General features: G+C 57.9%; 1 protein-coding gene across 2 annotated transcripts in view; it reads right to left on the bottom strand.

Moving 5' to 3' along the window:
- Positions 1-21877, bottom strand: part of LGR6 (leucine rich repeat containing G protein-coupled receptor 6) — a 209049-nt gene extending 187172 nt beyond the window's left edge. The window contains exon 1 of one of the 2 annotated variants that reach the window (XM_068164663.1): positions 21537-21877. In XM_068164663.1, coding sequence (XP_068020764.1) covers positions 21537-21733 — 197 coding nt within the window. In that variant the 5' untranslated portion in view covers positions 21734-21877. The remainder of the gene's footprint in view (positions 1-21536) is intronic. The other variant, XM_068164662.1, reaches the window with a different exon arrangement.

Below are 21877 nucleotides of genomic sequence, written 5' to 3'. Positions count from 1 at the left end.
CCAGAACCATCCACCTGCAGCCACAGCTGCAGTGGGAGCTCAGCCAGGCCGAAGCAGGAAGCTACCTCTTGCACCATGCAGCTCTGCAGGAGGATGCAGGCCTGGATGCCTGGAAGAAGTCTCTGGGCAGCTCGATTTGTGCCCTGGCTTGCTACAGGGACCAGGACCAACAGCTGTGGCTCCTGCTGGAGCTCATCAGCCAGATCCCAGAGCCACATCAGATGGAGCCTGTGCCAGCCAGAGCCAGCACTCTGCCACCCAGGAAAGGAGAAAGCCTCCTTCAGGGAGGGGGTCAGCTCCACCTGCCTCCCATGCCCTGTCTCCTCTCTCAGCAGGACACACTCTGCTGGGTGACAGCTCTGAGGCAGGAGAGCCAAGGCTTTCCCCCCAGCTCTTTGAAGTCAGTGGAACAGCTTGAGCTGGCTTTGCTTGGGGTTTCAGAGCTGCTGGAATCAGAAGAGATTAAACCCTCCCTCCCCAGGAAAGGCATCTGGAGCTGCAGCCTGGGGTCAAACCTGATGCTTGACAGAGCCTGGGACACCTGAGAGGATCACCAGGGGTGCTGGCCTGGGGAGTCCCTGGCTTCACTTAAGCCCTGCTCTGTTAATGAGATGTGAGTGCAGAACAGGGCAGGGGAAACAACCTGAGGCTGATGGCAAAGGCTGTGCAAAGCCACAGCCCCTGTGAGGGGTCAGAGCTGATCCCAGGCAGAGATGTGACCATGGCTGGGAAGAGGACCCTGAGCTCAGGGTGCTGGGCCTGGGCTCTCTGCTGGAGTGCAGGAGGATCAATGCCCACAGAGCTCTCTGTGCTGCTCAGTCTCACTGGGAGGCTGCCCCTAAGCCCTGCTAAGAGCCACCAGCTCCTGTGCTTGCCCCAGGGCAGAGCCTGCTGGGATGGCTGCAGCCTGCTGGCAGCAGCCCAGGGGGAAAGGGCAGAGCAGCCAAGGCCATTTGTGCTGCAAAGCTGCTCCGAAATAGCTCCTTCTGGAGACTCTCCTGGGAGTGCCTGAGCAGCCTGGATTTGGGAATGATGCCTGCAGCCAGGACTTCTCCCCTGGAGGCCCTGGAGCTGCCAGTGCAGGGGAGCCAGCCAGCTCTGCTTCCCCTGTGGAGACAGAACCCAGCTCCAGACTGAGACTTCCTTTAGACACCTCTTGTATTTCAGGATCCTTTGGTGCTACTTTCATCTCCAATCCACACATTGCAGCCCTATAATAACAATAATAGCAATAATAATAGCAATAATAACAGCAATAATGATCATACCTTTTGTATGCACATAGCACCTTTCATCCCAGGATCTAAGTCACAATTACAGCCCCACACATTCCTCTGCATTACAGCCCTGTAATTCCAGGGCTGCTCAAGCATCCAGACTTCAAAGGCACTGTGGATTTCCCCTCCAGCCCAGCCACAGTGCCCAACGTGCTGGAGGTGTTTCAAAGGTGCCTTGGCAGTAGCCAGAGAGCCAGAGGAGCTCTGAAGCCCAAAAAGATCCTTCAGGGACTCCTTGCTCCCCTCTGCCAGCCACTGTCTGTTCCCCCTGCTGAGCCAGCACAGCCCTGGGAGGAGGTGATGCTCCCACCAGAGCCATGTGGCTGTCCACTGAGAGCTGGAAGGTCAGAAGTGTCCAGAGAGGCTGGGGAGGGGTCTGGAGCACAGCCCTGGGAGGAGAGGCTGAGGGAGCTGGGGTTGCTTAGCCTGGGGAAGAGAAGGCTCAGGGGAGACCTCATTGCTGTTTACAACTGGTTTGAGCCAGGTGGGGGTTGGTCTCTTCTCCCAGGCAAGCAGTAACAGAGGGAGAGGACACAGTCTCAAGCTGCACCAGGGGAGGTTTGGGCTGGGTGTGAGGAAGGAATTCTTCCCAGGAAGAGAGATTGGCCCTTGGGATGTGCTGCCCAGGGAGGTGGTGGAGTCACAGTCCCTGGAAGTGTTTAAACAGAGCCTGGATGAGGCCCTTGGTGCTGTGGTTGGGTGATCAGATGATGCTGGTTTGGGCTTGATGATCTCAAAGGTCTCTTCCAAGCTGGTGATTCTGTATTCTGTGGAATGGTGCTGAAGGGAGGAGGAGCTGAAGGCACAGCTCAGCTGGGTGACATCCCAGGGCAGGCAGAACCCACAGCAGTTTGCTCCCAAGGGAGTTCCCAGCACAGTGAACAAAGAGGAGGCAGGGGGAGGAACCTTGCAGTCAGAGGGGGCTTCTGGAAGGGTTTAAAGGTTCTGGTGGAACTTAGGCCTTGAATAAAGTGCTCTCCTGGGGGTTGTTGCAGGGATCCCCAGAGCACTCCTGGTTTGTTTGGGGTTGGGTTGGGTTTAATTGTCTGGGAAACCTGAAACAAACACAATAAATCTCAGCTGTGGAAGCCAAGCTAGGCCCTGCCCTGCTCCTGTGGCCTGGCAGGGAGCTGCCAGAGCTGCTCTTGACCCCAGACAGCCAGAAACAGCCAGGCAGCTTCCTAGGGAAGAGAGATGAAAGGGCTGGGGTGTGCCAGGCTCTGGGGTGTGCCAGGCTCTGGGGTGTGCCAGGCCCTGGGATGCACTAAGCTCTGGGGTGCACCAGGCTCTGGGGGGTGCCAGGCTCTGGGGGGTGCCAGGCTGTGGTAATGGTGACAATGAGCACTACTATGCACCGCTACACACCTCTACGCACCTCTACGCTCTTCTACACACCTCTACGCACCACTACGCTCCTCTATGCACCGCTACGCTCCTCTACACACCACTACGCACCTCTACGCACCACTACACACCGCTACGCACCTCTACGCACCTCTACGCTCTTCTATGCACCTCTACGCACCTCTATGCACCGCTACACCCCTCTATGCACCTCTACGCACCACTACGCTCTTCTACGCACCTCTACGCACCTCTACACTCTTCTACGCACCTCTACGCACCACTACGCTCTTCTACGCACCTCTACGCACCACTACGCACCGCTACGCACCTCTACGCACCGCTACGCACCTCTATGCACCTCTACGCTCTTCTACACACCTCTACACACCGCTACGCACCTCTACGCTCTTCTACACACCTCTACGCACCTCTATGCACCTCTACGCTCTTCTACACACCTCTACACACCGCTACGCACCTCTACGCACCTCTACGCTCTTCTACACACCTCTACGCACCTCTACGCACCTCTACACTCTTCTATGCACCTCTACGCACCACTACGCTCTTCTACGCACCTCTACGCACCTCTACACTCTTCTACGCACCTCTACGCACCACTACGCTCTTCTACGCACCTCTACGCACCACTACGCACCGCTACGCACCTCTACGCACCTCTACGCACCACTACGCACCTCTACGCACCTCTACGCTCTTCTACGCACCTCTATGCACCACTACGCACCTCTACGCTCTTCTACGCTGTTCTACGCACCACTACGCACCTCTACGCATTGCTGCACTCTTCTACACACCTCTACGCACTGCTACGCACCGCTACGCACCTCTATGCACCTCTACGCTCTTCTACGCACCTCTACACACCTCTATGCACCTCTACGCACCGCTACGCACCTCTACGCTCTTCTACACACCTCTATGCACCGCTACAGCCCTCTATGCACCTCTACGCACCTCTACGCTCTTCTACACACCTCTACGCACTGCTACACCCCTCTATGCACCTCTACGCACCACTACGATCTTCTACGCACCTCTACGCACCTCCATGCTCTTCTACACACCTGTACGCACCTCTATGCACCACTACGCACTGCTACGCTCTTCTACGCACTGCTGTGCACCTCTGCACATCTCTATGCTCTTCCACACACCTCTACACACCGCTACGCACCTCTCCAGTCTCACAGTGTCACAGTATCACTAAGGTTGGAAGAGACCGCAAGGATCATCGAGTCCAACCTATCAACACAGACCCCATGACCAGACCATGGCACCAAGTGCCACATCCAATTCCCTCTTGAACACCTCCAGGGATGGGGACTCCACCACCTCCCTGGGCAGCACATCCCAATGATGAACAACTCACTCAGTGAAGAACTTTGTCCTCACCTCGAGTCTAAACCTCCCCTGGCACAGCTTGAGACTGTGTCCTCTTGTTCTGGTGCTGCTTGCCTGGGAGAAGAGACCAACCCCTTCCTGGCTACAACCACCTTTCAGGTAGTTGTAGAGGGCAATGAGGTCACCCCTGAGCCTCCTCTTCTGCAGGCTAAACAACCCCAGCTCCCTCAGCCTCTCCTCATAGGGCTTGTGTTCAAGGCCTCTCACCAGCCTCATTGCCCTTCTCTGGACACATTCAAGTCTCTCAATGTCCTTCCTAACCTGAGGGGCCCAGAACTGGACACAGTACTCAAGGTGTGGCCTAACCAATGCAGAGTACAGGTGCACAATGACTTCCCTGCTCCTGCTGGCCACACTATTCCTAATGCAGGCCAGGATGCCATTGGCCCTCCTGGCCACCTGAGCACACTGCTGGCTCATATTCAGGTGGCTGTCGATCAGCACACCCAGCTCCCTCTCTGTTTGGCAGCTCTCAGCCACTCTGCCCCCAGCCTGTAGCTCTGCATGGGATTGCTGTAGCCAAAGTGCAGCACCTGGCACATGGACTTGTTGAATGCCATCCCATTGGACTCTGCCCATCTGTCCAGTCGGTTGAGGTCCCTCTGCAGAGCCTTTCTACCCTTTCTACCACCACTCTCTGGGCTCAGCCTCCAGCCAGTTCCTAACCCAGCACAGAGGGTTGCAGTCCAAGCCACGAGCTGACAGCTTAGACAGCAGTTTACTGTGGGGGATGGTGTCAAAGGCCTTGCTGAAGTCCAGGTAGACCACATCCACAGGCCTCCCCACATCCACCAGATGGGTGCAGCACCTGGCACTTGGATGTGTTCAATCTCCTGCCCTTGGCCTCTGCCCATCTGTCCAGCCTGTCCAGGTCCCTCTGCAGAGCCTCTCTACCCCCCAGCAGATCAACTCCTGCCCCCAGCTTGATGTCCTCTGCAAATTTACTGATGATGGACTCAATGCCCTCATCCAGATCATCAATAAAGTTGTTAAAGAGTACAGGGCCCAGCACTGATCCCTGGGGCACACCACTAGTGAGTGGCTGCCAGCTGGCTGTGGCACCATTCACCACCACTCTGGGCTCAGCCTCCAGCCAGTTCCTAACCCTGAAGCTTGGCCAGGAGTTTGCTGTGGGGGACAGTATCAAAGGCCTTGCTGAGGTCCAGGTAGACTACATCCACAGGCCTCTCCACATCCATCAGGCGGGTCACCTGATCATAGAAGGAGATCAGGTTGGAGAGGCAGGACCTGCCCTTCCTAAATCCACGTTGGCTGGACCTGAGCCCTTGGCCATTCTTCAGGTGCGCAGTTATTGCCGCCAGGATAATCTGCTCCATCACTTTCCCTGGCACTGAGGTCAGGCTGACTGGCCTGGAGTTTCCAGGTTCCTCCATCCAACCCTTCTTGTGGATGGGGATCACCTTGGCCAGTTTCCAGTCACCTGGGACCTCTCCAGTGAGCCAGGACTGGAGGAAAATGATGGAGAGCGGCTTGGCCAGCACATCTGCCAGCTCTCTCAGAACCCTAGGATGGATCCCATCCGGTCCCATGGACTTGTGAGTGTCCAAGTGGCTCAGCAGGTCCTGAACTAATTCCTCATGGATTACCAGGGCACTACACTGCTCCCCGACCCCATCACCCAGCTCAGGAGGCCAATCTTCCTGAACTCCTGCCTTGCTGTCTTGCCTACACACCGCTATGCAGCTCTACGCACTACCACGCACCACTTCCCAGCCTGGCAGCTCTACTGCCCACTCTGCACTGTGCTTGCATTGTACTCAAACAACACTGGAGCAATAAAGGAACGATACTCGATCACATTGATCAGCTGTATTGATTCCAATCTCTGTCGTCCATACCTGGCTCTGGGGGGCACCAGGCTCTGGGGTGTGCCAGGCTCTGGGGTGTGCCAGGATCTGGGGTGTGCCAGCTGGGTTCACTTCCTCACTCCAGTGCTGCTCCCAAGCTTTTACACAGTTGTGGGTGCAGCTGCACTGACCTGTGGCTGTGGCTGTGAGCGAGGAGCTGCTGAGGTCAGTGGCCATGGCTCCCACTCTGGAGTCTGGGGCTGCTTCTCTCCCTGCTGTGGCTGAGCAAATGTAAAGCTCCAGATTCTCTTTAATAAACCTTTCAAAGGCCTTTGAGCTGGAGAGCTGCAGACCTGTGGCTGGAAAGGGCTGAGAGGCTCCAGCTCTTCCAGAGCTCTGCTTTAATCACTTGGTCTCAAAGCACATCACAGAAGGGTTTATGAGCAGGGCTTTAAAGATAGGGAGGCTGAGGTGCAGGAGAAGGAGAGGACTCTGTGGAGCAAAGCCTGAGGCTGGGACAGAGCTAGAGAACAGCTCAGACTGCTGCTGCTGGACTCCAGTCCTCTCTCTCCCACCTCCACTCAACACAGGAGCCACAGCTCATGAGGTATCTGCCTGCTCCCCACATTCTGTCTTTCTGCCTCTCCATTTCAAAGCCTTTCTCTCAAGCCACCTGCAAGAGGGTCAGTGGAAAACTGTCCCCTGGAGAAGGAGAGCTGCAGCCCCTGGCAGCAGCAGGTGATGCAGAGCAGCCCCTGGAGGAGCAGGGCAGTTTCCAGAGCAGATGCTGGCTCCCCTGGGACGCAGCTCAGGCTGCAGCAGGCTTCCCCTCCCTCCTTCAGCAACTCAAGGCTCCAGCAGCCAAGCTTTTGTCACTCATAAATCTTGTGCTGTCTCACACCACATGAAAGCTCCACAACACCTTCACTGGCAGCACTTCCTGTGCAGCACTGCAGCTGTAAACCCAACCTGCAGCAGCAGAACCTGCTGCGTTGGCCCTGAGCTGGGGGAAGCTGAACTCGGCAGCAGCCAGGCTGCCCCTGTGAAGCTGCAGCACACCCAGAGCCCCCCTGGGCAGCAGGCACCGCACCAGGCTGTGGAGCTCGCAGGGAGTCTCACCTGCACCTCTGCCAACCTGACAGCAGGCCACCTCCTTATTCAGCTCATCTCCACTGCCTCAACCGCCCTCTTATCAATCATACCTGCAATCTCAATCCTAACCACTGCCATCCTTCTCCTGTTAACCATTCTTGAAGTAGCAGTTGCCATAATTCAAGCCTACGTGTTTGTCTTCCTTTTAAGCCTGTACTTACAAGAGAACATTTAATGGCCCACCAAGCCCACTCCTACCACATAGTCGACCCCAGCCCATGACCCCTCTTTGGTGCAACAGCCGCCCTACTAATAACCTCTGGCTTAATCATGTGATTCCACTACAACTCCCCCCACCTTCTAACCCTAGGCATACTCGCCACAGCCCTAGTCATACTGCAGTGATGATGAGACATTGTTCATGAGGGAACCTTCCAAGGTCACCACACCCCTACAGTCCAAAAAGGCCTACGATACTGAATAATGCTTTTTATCACATCCGAAGTTTTCTTTTTCCTGGGCTTCTTCTGAGCTTTCTTCCACTCCAGCCTAGCACCAACCCCAGAACTAGGAGGTCAATGACCTCCCACAGGGATTAAACCCTTAAACCCCCTAGAAGTACCCCTACTTAACACAGCCATCCTTCTAGCTTCAGGTATGTCGAGGGTTGGAAGGGTAAGGCCAAGAAGCCTCCTCCCTCCCCCCTGTAAAGTAAAGGGAAAGAAAATTGAAGGGAAAGGGAAGAAAAAACTCACAGCTGAATTAGCAAAGCAATGGGTGCTGTATATTTACAAAGCAATGTAGGATATGCAGGGGAATATATACAAATTTACAATATTTACAATATATATAAAGATATACAACAGAGTAGCACAGAAATGAGAGTTCCCCCCCCTGCTGAGGGGGTTCCCCACCTCCGCTCCCCCCTCTCTCCCCCTTTCCCCAGAAGTGGGTTAGGAAAGAGAGAAAAGAGGAAAAAAAAGTTAGAAGCAGTTATGTGTTAATTGGAAAGCAGTTAATACAGGCCTTGCAGTTTTATCCATTTTCAAGGTCAAAGCCTTGGCCGAAAGCCCAGCACAGAGAGAGCTGCTGCTCGGCAGAGGAGCAGAAGAAAGACTGAAGATAAAAGTACTGGAATGCCCAGGATACCCTCCTGCACTCCTGTGGCAATGCCAGCGACGAGCAGTGTGAGCAATCTGGCAGTGCAGGCCTAGAGCCTGACATGGTGGTAGGCCATGCTCAATAATAAATGCAGAGTCAGCTAGCAGTGTAGCAAAACAGTGCTGTGCCTGCAGCATGTAACTAAAACAAGACACTGGTAGCTACAAACATGGACAGTTATCTTGGGACAACAGGACATGCACCTGCATCAACAACCTCGTTGTGTCATTAGTAGTTGGACCAATAATCTGTAATAGTGCAATGTGTGGTCACTCATAGGGAACCAATGGAGCTGTGCCAACAAGGCACTCCGAGTTTATATAAGTTGTAGCAGTTGCCTTGCTACGCACTTCTGCCTTTCCTGTCTCCTGTTTCTTCTACACATTACAGTGCTATACTTGCACTACAGGGCTGCACCTCAGGCCTGCACCATCGGCCTGCAACACTGGAACAGTAAAGGAACAATACTCGATCACATTGGTCAGCCGTATTGATTCCTATCTCCGTCGCCCCATTACACTCCCAGTTCAGAAGGTGCTTCCTCCCACTCTACCAATGAAATTAGTTTAGATCCTTCTTTCCGTTTACCAACTTCCGTCCACCATATTCCCTTTCTTAAGGGGACAACGTCAAACGGTCACAAGGTATTACTGTCACCTGAGCCCATCATAGCATTACAGAAGCTAACCAAAAGCAAGCAATCCAAGCCCTTTCCCTGACCATCCTTCTCGGACTCTACTTCACTGCCCTTCGAGCCATAGAACACCACGATCCCCATTCTCAATCGCCGACGGCGTACATGGCTCAACTTTTTTTGTCGCCACAGGATTCCACGGCCTTCACATCATCATCGGCTCTTCCTTTCTCCTAGTCTTCTGCCTGATCAAGTTCCACTTCACCCCTAACCACCACTTCAGGTTTGAAGCAGCAGCCTGATACTGACACTTTGTTGACGTCATCTGACTATTCCTCTATATAACAATCTACTGATGAGGATCGTGTCTTGTCTGGGCTGTGACACCTTTGGCTCTGCAAACACAACACTCCTGACCCAAAGGCAATGCCCTCTGGTGCCTGGGGCACACACTGCTCCAGCAGGAGACCTCCCACACCTGGGACAACAGCTGGGGACAATAGCTGACAAGTCCCAGGCCACCATGGGAGCAGAACTGAGGAGGAGCAGAAGCCCTCTGAGGCCTTTCTGCCCTCTCCACAGCCAGGCTGGGTCAGGCTGCTGCTGCCAGGCACCAGTGTGGATGCTGCCAGGCACCGGTGTGGGCGCTGCCAGGCATTGGTGTGGGCGCTGCCAGGCACCGGTGGTAATGCTGTCAGGCACTGGTGTGGGTGCTGCCAGGCACCGGTGTGGGTGCTGCCAGGCACCAGTGTGGGCGCTGCCAGGCACTAGTGGTGATGCTGCCAGGCATCAGTGTGGGCGCTGCCAGGCACCGGTGGTGACGCTGCCAGGCACCGGTGTGGGCACTGCCAGGCACCAGTGTGGGAGCTGCCAGGCACCAGTGGTGACGCTGCCAGGCACCGGTGTGGGCGCTGCCAGGCACTGGTGGTGACTGCCCCTGTGGCCTCGGCTCCACTGCCTGCTCTGTGCCAGGAGGTGACACTGGGCAGGGAGGAGAGGATGTCTCAGGGGCCGGTGGTCTGCGGGGCTCAGTGACACATTGCAGACCTCTCAATGCTCCCAAGAGCTACCCCTGCCCCCTATGTGTGCACCCCCCTCTCTCCCACCCCTTACTCAGCAGAGGCAACGTTTCCACTCCCCTTCCCCCCTGCAGCTCCCACCCTGATGGGATGTCACGAGAGGCCTGGGCTGCTCCTTCCCTTTGAAGGAAAGGGAATGCTCCTAATTGATGCCCCACAGGGATGTGCAGCGCTGGAACCTCTCCTGTCTCCCTGGGGTCTCTTTGTAGTGGGACCTGTGGCTGCTCACAAGGAGAGAGCAGGTCCCCTGAGCAGGTCCTACCCTGACAGGTGTGGCTGAGTCACTCCACTCCCATCAGGGCTGCTTTTCATTTCCAAATCCTTCAAAGAGGTTTAAATAGCTGCAGAGAGGACTACAAACAAGGCAATGGAGATGGAGAGCTGCTGATACCTTGGAAGACTCCTCTGACATCCCCTGGAGGGGAGGGGCCTGGGGGCCTGCCCTCATTCATTGCTACCAGCAGAGCCTGTGCTGGTGCAGCTGGGGACAGTTTCACTTCAGCCCTTTCTGGTTCCTCTCTGCAAGACTGCAGGCTCCACCTGAGCTTCCCTGTGCCCTGCCCCTGCTCCTGCCTCCACCAGGCTGGAGCCTGGCTCTGCTCTGACCTGGCTGCCACACGGAGTGCTTGTGCTGGGTCCTGTCCTGCCCTTCCTCCTGCAGGCTGCTTCTGGTCTCTCTTCAGCTCTCCCACTGAGCTAAAGCCTTTCTCCAGGAGCTCAGCCCAGCCTTGACAGCCCTCCCTGATCCCTTCCCACCACTTTTCAAGGCACTGCTCTGCTGATCCCTGTCCTGGCCCCAGCTTCTCTCTGGCTCCCTACAGGCTCCCCTGGCCCCCAGGCAGGACCCTGTGCTGGCTGCAGGAGCTCAGCACTGGGCTGCCCTTGGTGCCCTTTTCCTCACCCATGGAGCATGGAGGAGGCTCCTGTTCCCTTTCAGGGTCTCAAGGATCTTGGTCCATGTTGGATGCACCCTGAGCTACCTCAGAGCAGCCAAGAGGAGGAGTGCAGCCCATGGGCAGCTGTCTCAGCCAGACTCAGGCCAGCTGCTCCACAGAAGGCCCTGGGGGAGCAGCTTCTTCTAGAGCAGGGCAGCATTTTGGCACCCAGCTGAAGCATCTGGGCTCAGAGGCAGCAGCACCCATGGCCCTGCTGAGGGCTGATGGGGGTCCCTCGGCCCCCACCACAAGGAGCTGTAGGAGCTGCTCTTCTCTTTCCCTCCTCCACCCTGCTGCTGCTCCCTGACCCAGGCAGGTGCAGAGGGGGAGGCATCTGCAGCTCCAATGCTGCCTCTTGGCAGCAGAGCCTCTGCCAGAATCAAAGCAGCTTTTCAAAGCAAACCTTAAACTCCTTTAATCGGCAGCTCAGCTCCTCCCGCACAGATCTGAGGGCCATCAGCTCACTGTTTTCATTGCCCCGGGCAGATTTACAGCTTCTTCTAGCAAGGGAGGGAGAGAGGGGAGCTGTGGCATAGTGCTTAGCCTGGGGGGCAGGCAGGGCAGGGAGGGGAGGATGAGGAAGGATGAGGAAGGTGTTTGTGCTGGAAGCGTTCGGCGGCGCAGGAAGCTCTTAGGACGGTGGAGAGGCAGCAGGGGATGGGACAGCAGCAAGGAGCAGCCTGCTGCAGTCCAGAGCATGTGCAGCTCCCTGCCCTCCAGCCCTCCTGCGTGGTGCTGCCGTGGGAGGGGGCAGGAGGGTGCAGCATCCCTGCCACGCTCAGCCACACTCAGGCTGAGGGATGGGAGCAGGAGTGGAGCAGCCCTGCGGTGTGAGCGGCAGGAGCTGATCTCCTCCAGCCCCAGGCACGGCCTGGCTGCGGCTTGCAGGGGGGAGGAGGCACAGGAGGCTGCCCAGCCCCGGCCCCGTGCTCTGCAGCCGCTCACTCTGCTGCCCCCCGGCGCTGCTCAGCCCTGCACCTGCTGCCTCCCTGCCAGGGAGCACGGAGCCTGCTGCCAGCTCTGAGGCAAGTGCAGCAAAGGTCTGGCTGCTCCCTCTCCTGCAGAGACCTGGGCACCACTCACTGGCTTTGGGGTGGAACAGGTCTTGCATCTCACCTCCTGCAGCCCTCCTCCAGCAGGGCCTCACCAAGCAGTGGGCATCAGCCTACATCCTGTGCCCCAGACACCAGGCTACCCCTTCTGAACAGCCCTGCAAAGGATTCCTCCTTCCATGTGGACTGGAACCTTGGGAAGGTCTCAGCCATGACCTATGGTGCTAAAGCCACAGCCCTGCACTTGCTCCCCCACCCCCCAGCACTGCCTGTTGTAGCTGGAAGCACTGAGTGCTGCAAGCCTTGCTGGTGGCCCAGCTGCTCTGGAGAGCACAGCAGCCCACCAGTGCCAGCAGGATTCACACTGCATGGCAGCAGCAAGTGCAGCAAAACACTGCTGGACCAAAGTACCTCCAGCTCAGCATCTGAAGAGGTAGAAGGGAGCTGAGCTTCTGGCAGAGAAGGGAGCTGGGGAGGGACTTCTGACAAGGGCTGGGAGTGCCAGGGTGAGGGACAATGGCTTTGAGCTGGGAGAGGAGACTGAGACTGGAGATGAGGAAGAGATTGCTGAGAGTGAGGCTGGGGAGGCTCTGGCACAGGCTGCCCAGGGAGGCTGTGCCCTGCCTGGAGGTGTTCAAGGCTGGATGAGTCCTGGAGCAAGCTGTGCTGGTGGGAGGTGTCCCTGCCCATGGCAGGGGGCTGGAGCTGGATGACCTTTAAGGTTCCTTCCATCCCAACCCATTGTGTGGCTGTGCTGAGGCAGGAGGAGGTAGGCAAAGCTGTCAGCATCTAAACCTTTCACCTCATTGCAGATCCAGAGACCTCAACATTTCCTTTGCCTTGAAGCCAGAACAGAGCCAGAACCCAAATCAATAACTAAATAACCATCAGCTGTGTTTCAGCCCCAGCAGGATGCTTTGCCTTGGCAGTGTTGGAGTCCTGCAGTGTGGCCTGAGGCTACTACAACAATCTGCTCTTTTCTAAGCCCATGAAGTGCACACAGAATGAAGGAGGTGCTCAAGAAAGGCCTGGATGTGGCACTGGGAGCCATGGTTCAGTTGTCAGGAGGTGTTAGGTATTAGGTACTAGGTTGGACTTGATGATCTCTGAGGTCTTTTCCAACCTGGTTGATTCTGGGGTTGGCCTTGGTGCTGCATTTCTCTCACTCACAGTCCCATGAGCACCCAGTGTGCTCCTCAGGCAGCCCCAGGCCTGACCTCTCTGTTATTGCCCTGCAGCTCTGGCCTTGCTCTCAGGACCCCTACCTCCCCCACCACTGCTTTTTCTTCTCCCAGCATGGGATACAGAAGGTCACTGGGAAGCAGCTGTGGCTTTTCCAGGTTGCTTTTCAGTTTCTCCCCCAAGCTGTGCCTGATCCCAGCTCTCCCAGTTTGGTTTTGCTCCTGGACAGCTTTCATCTGCTTGCTGCAGGAGGGAAACAGCAACCAGAGGCAGTCTTGGGCTCATCACCTTTGCTCTCCCTGATTCCTGGGACTCAGGCAGAGCTTGGTCTGGCCCAACCTGCTTGGCTACCCCAAGGTGCTGGCATCCATTGATGCTGGGAGATGCTTCCCCATGGGCTCTTCACTGCACATGCCACAGCCACAGGAGACCCTGAGGTGCTAACTGAGGTGCTGGGTAACTGGAGTTGAACCAAGGCAGCTGCCTTGAAATCCTGCTGGCAAGGGTGAAGGAAGGATGGAGTCCCTGTGTGGAGTCCCCAGGCTCTGCAGATAGCCTTTGCAGGACCCCTTTGGAGGAACCAAGAGCCTGAAGGTGGGAAGCTCTCATTATCCCTGATGGTTTAGAGGTGAAAAAGCCAAAAGTGCCTCAGAACTGTTGAATGATGACCATGAAGCCATGTGGCTGCTGCAGGCTGTGCCAGGGCCCAGCTCCTCCAGTGCCTTTCAGCAGCCTTGCCTCCCACATCTCTGACCCCAAGCTCCTCACTGCTCCTGCTGTGGCTGCTGTCCCTGCAGGCATGCCAGGCACATCCAAGGGTGAGCCCATGGACTCAGCAGCCTTCCAGCAGGAAAGGGACTCAGGCAGAGCCAGCCCTCAGTGCCTCAGCCTGGACTCAGCCTGGGGAGGGCTTTGGAAATCCTGTGCTCTGACTTGGCTTGAGAAGGGGAAGGGTCTGGGAGCTCCCTAGGGAGAGGCTGCACCGTTGTGCTGTGTTTGGACAGATCTTGGTGCAGTGCTGGGGCTCCTGTGGTGGCCACAAGGCTGAGGATGAGTCCTGGCAGTGGGCAAGCAGCCACAGGATGGTTCCTGCTCTGCAGCATGAGCTGGGCAGGGGAGCAGAGATGCCCCAGAAGGACTAAGTTTACTCTTGGCACTGGGACTTTGTGCTCTCTGCTGCTCCCTGTGCTTCCCAGGGGTGTGAGAGTCACCTGGCACCCAAGGGCACACAGAGGTCCCTGCCACCCTCGTGGGTGATGCCCTTCAGCCCAGGGCAAGCCCATCCATTGCTGCAGCCTCAATCCCCTCCCCACAGCTGCAGTGTCTGCTCAGGCTCCTGCAGCTGCCCTGCTTCCTCTGGAGCTCCTGGGCTGCTTCCCATCTTCAGGGGGATGAGGTGGGGGCTGTCCTCCTTTTTCCCAAGCTGGGAGCTGCAGACTCTGGAGTAGACAGGCAGGGAGAGTTTGGGGCTGAAGGAGCTCCTCCAGCATTCCTGCTGCTGCTGCAGGCATCAGCTGCAGCTCTGCAGTCAGCCCTCAAGCCCTGCTGCCTCAAACCCAGAGTCTGGGGGGGGCTTGGGAGATGCAAGTATCAAGCAAGAGGAATCTTTCCCTGCACCGGATGCAGCATTGTGTGACCAGAGAAGTGTCCAACCAGCTTCATGTCAGACCATCCTTGCTCCCTGCAGATCCCTGGCCTGGGCCTGGTCTCAGAGGGGAGCTCAGAGGACACCAGGGCTCATGTGCCCTCTCCACACTTCCAGTGGGATGCTAAATTCTGAGCAATGGCTCAAAATGTCTCTGTAAGGTGACAACAGCCTGGAACTCCTGATCCCATTCACCTCAACAGAAACCCTGTGGGCAATGAGAAGCTTTCTGTCTGGGCAGCCTCCTCAGGTGGTACCCAGGACAAGCCAGAGTCTGTGCTGCTCTTTCTTCCCTCACACTCTGCTGTGACAGCAGCAGCACAACAGCCCCAGGGCTTTGCTGGCTTCCCAGGACAGGAAACAGAGCTGCATGCAGAGAGCTGTGCAGAGAGCTGTGCACTGTCTGAGTCTGCAACAAAGACACAGAAAGTCAGCAATGCTGCTGGGGATGGGGACAGAGCTTGACCCCTCTGTGGTGCTGTGGGGACCTGGGACGCTGGGGGATGGGGGCACAGCTCCTCCAGCTGAGCTCTGAGCCATGGTGTTGCTGATGTTTGATACCCTACAGGACTGTGTCCTTCATCCTCACCACTTCCACTGCAGTATCCCCATGACCCTGCCTGCTCCCCTCTGCCACATCCCAAGGCTCCCTGCTCCACCTGTGTCCACACAAGCAGGTTTGCTCAGCCTCCACAAGAGGAGGAGCAATGGAGGACTGTGACTGCTGGCTGGGAGGAGGTGGAAGAGATGGAACCAACCTTGTTGGAGTTGTTCAGGAGAAGGATGAGAGGTGAGGAGCACCAGCTGGAACCTGGGACAGGGTAAATTGGAGAGTGAGGAAAACCTCCCCTGAGGATGGTCAGAAAAGGGTGAAGGAATCCCAGAGGCATTCAAGGCCCTGCTGGACAAGGTCCTGAGCAGGTCACAGGCTGGGCCTGCTTTGAGCAGGAGCATGGATCAGAGACTTCCCAAGATGCCTTCCTGTTTTCCCTCTCTGGGCAATCCTTCCAGCTCCTCCTTGTGTCACCTCAGGCCAGGCTGGGGACAAGGCACTTCAGGAGCTGTCATCTCCAGGCTGGTTGTGTGCAGGCTGCCCAAGGGGCTGTGCTGCCTGGCAGCTGACCTGGCTGGTGGCCTACTGACAGCAGCCTCCCATCTGTGAGTGCTGCTGAGCTGTGTTCTGCTAAGCACAGGCCCCAGGTTTCTCCAGTGCCCTGCTCTCCCTGGGGGGCACCTGCAGGCACCAGCACCATGAGGGAACAGGAGCAGCCTTGGTGATCTGAGAGCACCCTGCAGCCCCAGCATTGCCACCCTGCCCCTTGGCAAGGGCTGGCAGCCAGATGCAGGGGGACAGAAGCAGGAGCAAGACAGCACTTGGGACACAGGGCTGTGCTGAGCCACAGCCTTGGTCCTGGTGCTCAGTGGTGGGCATGGGGACAGCTGGGGACTGAACCCCCCCAGCCCATGCAATCACCAAACACTGGAGCAGGCTGCCCAGAGAGGTCTCCTTCTCTGGAGACTTCCCAAACTCTCCTGGACATGTTCCTGTGTGCCCTGCCCTGGCAGGGCTTGGACTCAATGATCTTTCAAGGTCCCTTCCAACCCCTAACACTCTGTGATGCTGTGAACCTGAGCTGGGCTGCTCTGCCAGCTCACACACAGGGCTTGCAGTGGTGCCAGGAGTCAAAGCTGAGCTAAGTCTCTGGGTACCAAGCAGCTCTTCCCATTCTCTGGCTCTTCTCTGTGCCCTTTGCAGTCTCCCCTCTGCTGCACAGGAGCCTTCCCCTTGCAGACTCATTGAATTGTTAGGGTGGGACAAGCTCTCTAGGACTGAGTCCAACCATCAGCCCAACACCATCTGGCCCCAAGCCATGGCCCCAGGTGCCATGGCCACAATTTTCCTGAACACCTGCAGGGATGGGGACTCTACCACCTTTGTAGCTCCAGTCTTCTACACTCCCAGCTTGCTGCTGTCCTCTTCAGAGAGCCCAATGAGCTCTACAGCAGCTCTCCTACATGTGGTGCTGGCCATGCAAGGCAGAGCTGTGGTATTTGACACACTGCTGTGAGGATTTACTGCCCCAGCAGATGGAGGCTCCACCTGCTCTCTGAAGAGCTCAGCCCTCCTGACCCTGGGGTCTCAGGACACAGCTGGGTAGGAGAGAGGGTGCTGATGTTAATGGTTCATGGCTGGACTCTGAGGCCAGGCCTGGCCTGGAGCAGCAATGATGTGACCAGCAGGAGGAGGGCAGTGATCATGCCCCTGGACTGGGCACTGCTGAGGCCACAGCTCGAGCACTGGCTTCAGTTTTGGGTCACTCACTGCAAGGACACTGAGGGCTGGAGCAGGGCCAGGGAAGAGCAATAAGAGCTGGGGAAGGGTCTGGAGAAGAGGGCTGGGGAGGAGCAGCTGAGGGAGCTGGAGATGCCCAGCCTGGAGCAGAGGAGGCTGAGGGAGACCTCATTGCTCTCTGCAGCTCCCTGAGAGGAGGCTGCAGCCGGGGGGGGGTTGGGCTCTGCTCCCCAGGCTCAGGGGACAGAAGGAGAGGAACTGGCCTGAAATTGTGCCAGGGGAGGCTGAGGTTGGAGAGGAGGCCAAATGTCTTGGCTGGAGGAGTGGTCAGGGCCTGGCAGAGGCTGCCCAGGGAGGTGTTGGAGTCCCCATGGCTGGAGGGGTTGCAGCAAGGGGTGGCCATGGGGCCATGGTTTGGTGGCCATGGGGCCAGGGTTTGGTGGCCATGGGGGGATTGGGTTGGTGTTGGCCTGGGGATCTCAGAGGGCTTTGCCAGCTGAAACAGTTCTGTGATTCTATGGCTCTATGAAATAAGTTCAAGCTCTAGGGAGCCCTTTGCCAGCCCCTGCAGGATCCCCAGGCAGGATCATTGCTGCTGCTCCAGGAGCCTGCAGGAGCGATGCAGGCAGCAGGCACCTAACACAGTTCCCTGCTGAGCTGGCTCCCTGGGCTCTGTGCAGGGTGCCAGGGAGGCTGCAGTGTGTCTGGGTGAGTACTGCAGAATCAGCCCAGGGTAGGAGTGATCCACTGCTCCCAGCTCCCTGACCACAGCTGCAAGCTCACCAGTGATGCCTTCACGGAGCAGCTTGGGTTAGGAGGGGTGGGATGAGGGCTGAGGTCAGGAGGGTGCAGAAGCAAGCAAGGGCAGGGCTCTTGGAGAGAGGCAACGCAGAGCTGTCAGGATGGGGCACGAATGGAGCTCATTAGCGGTGAGGCAGACTCTAATCAGAGGTTATTAGGAGGATCCTGCACCCGAGGGAGTCCTGCTGCTGACAGAATGGAGGGCAGGAACCAGCAGCTTGGTTAGGAGACAGGCATGGAGCGAAGGAGCTGGGAAGCCTTGGGAGCTGCCTTCAGCTCCCTGCTCCTCACTGCCAGCACCTTGCTTTGCAGCACCTGCAGCTCCCAGCACAGCCTCCTTGTGTGTCTGGATGTGGGTTTGGGGCATGAATGACACAAGAGCCCAGAGCTCCGAGAGCCACCGCTGCTGCACAGCTGCTGCAGCTTTGCCTTGACTGCGACCCTCAGAACTGAGCCCCCAGCCCTGCATGGCTGCCGCAGGGAGCCCGAGAGGGCAGTGACACAAACGGGGACGAAAGCCAGCGCCCAGCCCTCCGCCAGTAACACCCAGCCCCTGCCTCCCCACCCCGGTCACACCTCCCTGCTCACTCCCGGGCGGGGCTCGAGGGACCGGCGGCAGCTGGCTGGGGAAACCCAAACGGCTCCAGACCTGCAACAACCTGGCTGGAGCCCGGGCCCGGAGGTCCCCGCAGAGGGCTGCCGCCGCCCCGCACATGGCTGTCGATGTCCCTGCACTGCACACCGCTGTCACCTGTCACCTGTCACCGTCACTGCCCCACACACAGCTGACCCTGTCCCTGTCCCACACACGGCTGTCGCAGTCCCCGTCCCTGTCCGGCACACGGACTGGCACTGTGGCTTCCGCTGCCACTGTCGCTGTCCCTGGCACCGCCCGCACACTGCTGTCACTGTCGCTGTCCCGCACACAGCTGTTCCTATCCCTGTCCCACACACAGCTGTCACTGTCCCTGTCCCGCACAGAGCTGCCCCTGTCCCTGTCCCACACACAGCTGTCACTGTCACCGCCCGCACACTGCTGTCACTGTCGCTGTCCCGCACACAGCTGCCGCTGTCCCTGTCCCGCACAGAGCTGTCCCTATCCCTGTCCCACACACAGCTGTCACTGTCACTGTCCCGCACACAGCTGTCTCTATCCCTGTCCCGCACGCAGCTGTCTCTATCCCTGTCCCGCACACAGCTGTCACTGTCCCTGTCCCGCACACAGCTGTCTCTATCCCTGTCCCGCACGCAGCTGTCTCTATCCCTGTCCCGCACACAGCTGTCACTGTCCCTGTCCCGCACAGAGCTGTCCCTATCCCTGTCCCACACACAGCTGTCACTGTCCCTGTCCCGCACACAGCTGTCACTGTCCCTGTCCCACACGCAGTTGTCTCTATCTCTGTCCCACACACAGCTGTCCCTATCCCTGTCCCACACACAGCTGTCACTGTCCCTGTCCCACACACAGCTGTCTCTATCCCTGTCCCACACACAGCTGTCCCTGTCCCTGTCCCACACGCAGCTGTCACTGTCCCTGTCCCACACGCAGTTGTCTCTATCTCTGTCCCACACACAGCTGTCCCTATCCCTGTCCCACACACAGCTGTCACTGTCCCTGTCCCACACACAGCTGTCCCTATCCCTGTCCCACACACAGCTGTCCCTGTCCCTGTCCCACACACAGCTGTCACTGTCCCTGTCCCACACACAGCTGTCCCTATCCCTGTCCCACACACAGCTGTCACTGTCCCTGTCCCACACACAGCTGTCCCTATCCCTGTCCCACACACAGCTGTCTCTATCCCTGTCCCGCACACAGCTTTCTCAGCTGTCCCTGTCCCGCACACAGCTGTCTCTATCCCTGTCCCGCACGCAGCTGTCTCTATCCCTGTCCCGCACACAGATGTCTCTATCCCTGTCCCGCACACAGCTGTCTCTATCCCTGTCCCGCACGCAGCTGTCCCTGGCGCTGGCGCCACCGTGCGGGCGGGGCTGGCGGCGCAGACGCCCAGGGGCGGCGGGGAGCCGACTCGCTGCCGAAGCTGCGGCATCTGCGGGGCTGCCCCACAGAGCGAGTGCTGTGCCAGGAGCAGCCGCGGGGCATCTTCAGCGGCATCTTCAGCACCCGCCCCTAGGGTCCATCCCGAAGGAACCGCAGCCCAGGCTCTGCGTCCCTGCTCCAGCCAACACGGTCAGGCTAAATGTGGCCATGGGAGCACCGAGATGTCCCTCCCGCCCTGCAACAGAGCTTTCTGCAGCTCCCGGGTCAGCTGCTGGGCGGCATCTTCTCTGCAGAGCCACAGCCACGGGTGCTCCTTCGTGCCACGGCTGCGGGGTGGGTGCCTGGCAGGGCTGCCACTTGTCCTCGCAGTGGCATCAGCTCTGCGAAGCTCTGCAGCCTCCCACACTCAGAGCCCGCGGGTTTTCAGCCGCCTCCAGCAGAGGGGACAGCTCTCTGCAGGACGCACCTCAGTGTGGCTCTGTGGCTCCCTCGCCCAAGGAAGCGCAGCCTGCACCACACATTTCTCTCACCTTCCAGGGAAAATCCTCTTTTCCTCTCGTGTTTCTTTCTCAGCTGAGCCAGCACAGCTCTGCCCATCCAGTGGCTGGCACAAGACAGTGCAACACTCTCAGGCAAGCAGGATGAGCAAAGAAGCTCTGATGGCAGCTTCAGCCTGGCTTTGCAAAGCCCTTCCTGGACAGATTAGGGTGCTCAGCTTTCACATCTCAGGGTGCACCAAGCCGCTGCACCTCAGTCACACCAGAACATCAGCAACATGGTCTGTGTCCCCCCGGGACACAAGGCTTCTCTCAGCACCACGGGCACAAAATCAACATCCCCAGCACTGCCTGGGGGCCACTTCTTGTCCTCAATGACTGTGGTCAACACAACCTCCCTTGGCAAGGCTGCATCCCTGAGCTGGGAAAGCCAAAGTCCTTAGCAGGCTGCCAGCAGCACAGCTGAAGGTGGAGGCTGCAGCGCACTCTGTGCCTTCCCCAGGACGCACCAGGGCCAGCTCCCCTCGGTGGGAGCTGTGTCCTCTCTGCTCAAACCCTGGGATCCTCCCGTGGAGCCCCTTGCTTACACTGGGAACATCCTCCCTCGGTCACCGCTCGTCAAAGGGCACAACTGAGACCATCTCTGGGTCTAGAAAGGAACCCACCACTCCCTGGGGGGGGTTAACTCTTTGAAAGGCTGAGAAGCATGCAGGTCATGAAGGGGTTGTAAATACAGCAAAAATATAACCATGATGATGATGATGATCACGATGATGATGGTGATAGCAACAACAACAACAACAACACATAAGCAAGGTACCGAAGCCTCTCTTAGGAGACTTCAGCACTGAGTTTCAAGAGGCACCTTGGGCACTGCTGGTGACCAGCTCTCCCAAACCCCCCGAAGCCACAAGCTCTCCCAGGCATTGCAATGTTTGACAGAAGGATCGCCGAGCAGTTTGCACTAATTGCCCGCTGTAAATACTCCATTATGTTCTCAGACAAGCAGGATCTCCCCGGCAAACCCGCTGCCCTGCTCCCTGCAATCAAGCAGCAAAGCATGCAGAACATCGCAATCTAAACAGGGCTCGCAGAGGGGCGCAGGGAGGAGGGGGAGCTGGCTCAGCCGGGCAGGTCCCGGAGCAGGAGCTGCCTTTGTTGGTGCTGGTGGTTTGCTTTGCTTCCAATTTCCAGAGGGAAATTAATGTCAGGAAAACGTGGCACAAGCTTTCCAAGCTGGAGGAAACGCTGAAGGGGCCAGGAGAAAGCGTTGCAAAAGAAAGAGCGAGGGGCTGGCTGTACTTACAGGTAAGCAGTGAGAGGGCTCAAGTCGGCAGGGACCTCTGAGAGCCCCAGCTCCGAGCAATCCACCGAGAGCATGATGCCATCCTCCTCGCAGTGGCACTGGGGTGGGCACGAAGGTGCAGCACCTTGCTCTGCGGGCACCGCCTGGAAGCGGGCAGAGGAGGCCAGAATAAAGCCCCAGAAGAAGAGTTTGTCCATCCTCGCCTTGGCTGCAGCCCCCGGCCCCGCCTGCCGTGCCGCCGGCTCGCTCCCAGCCCGGGGCTCGGCGGGATGCGGCGCAGCGATGCCGGTGCCGGTGCCGGTGCCGCGGCCGCGCACGCAGCGGGCAGGGCACCTCCCGCA

Source organism: Melanerpes formicivorus, unplaced genomic scaffold, assembly GCF_026170545.1.
Source record: "Melanerpes formicivorus ecotype bairdi unplaced genomic scaffold, bMelFor1.0.p_v2 SCAF_82, whole genome shotgun sequence".
Lineage (NCBI taxonomy): Eukaryota > Metazoa > Chordata > Aves > Piciformes > Picidae > Melanerpes > Melanerpes formicivorus.
This window is presented reverse-complemented; position numbering and strand designations above follow the sequence as displayed.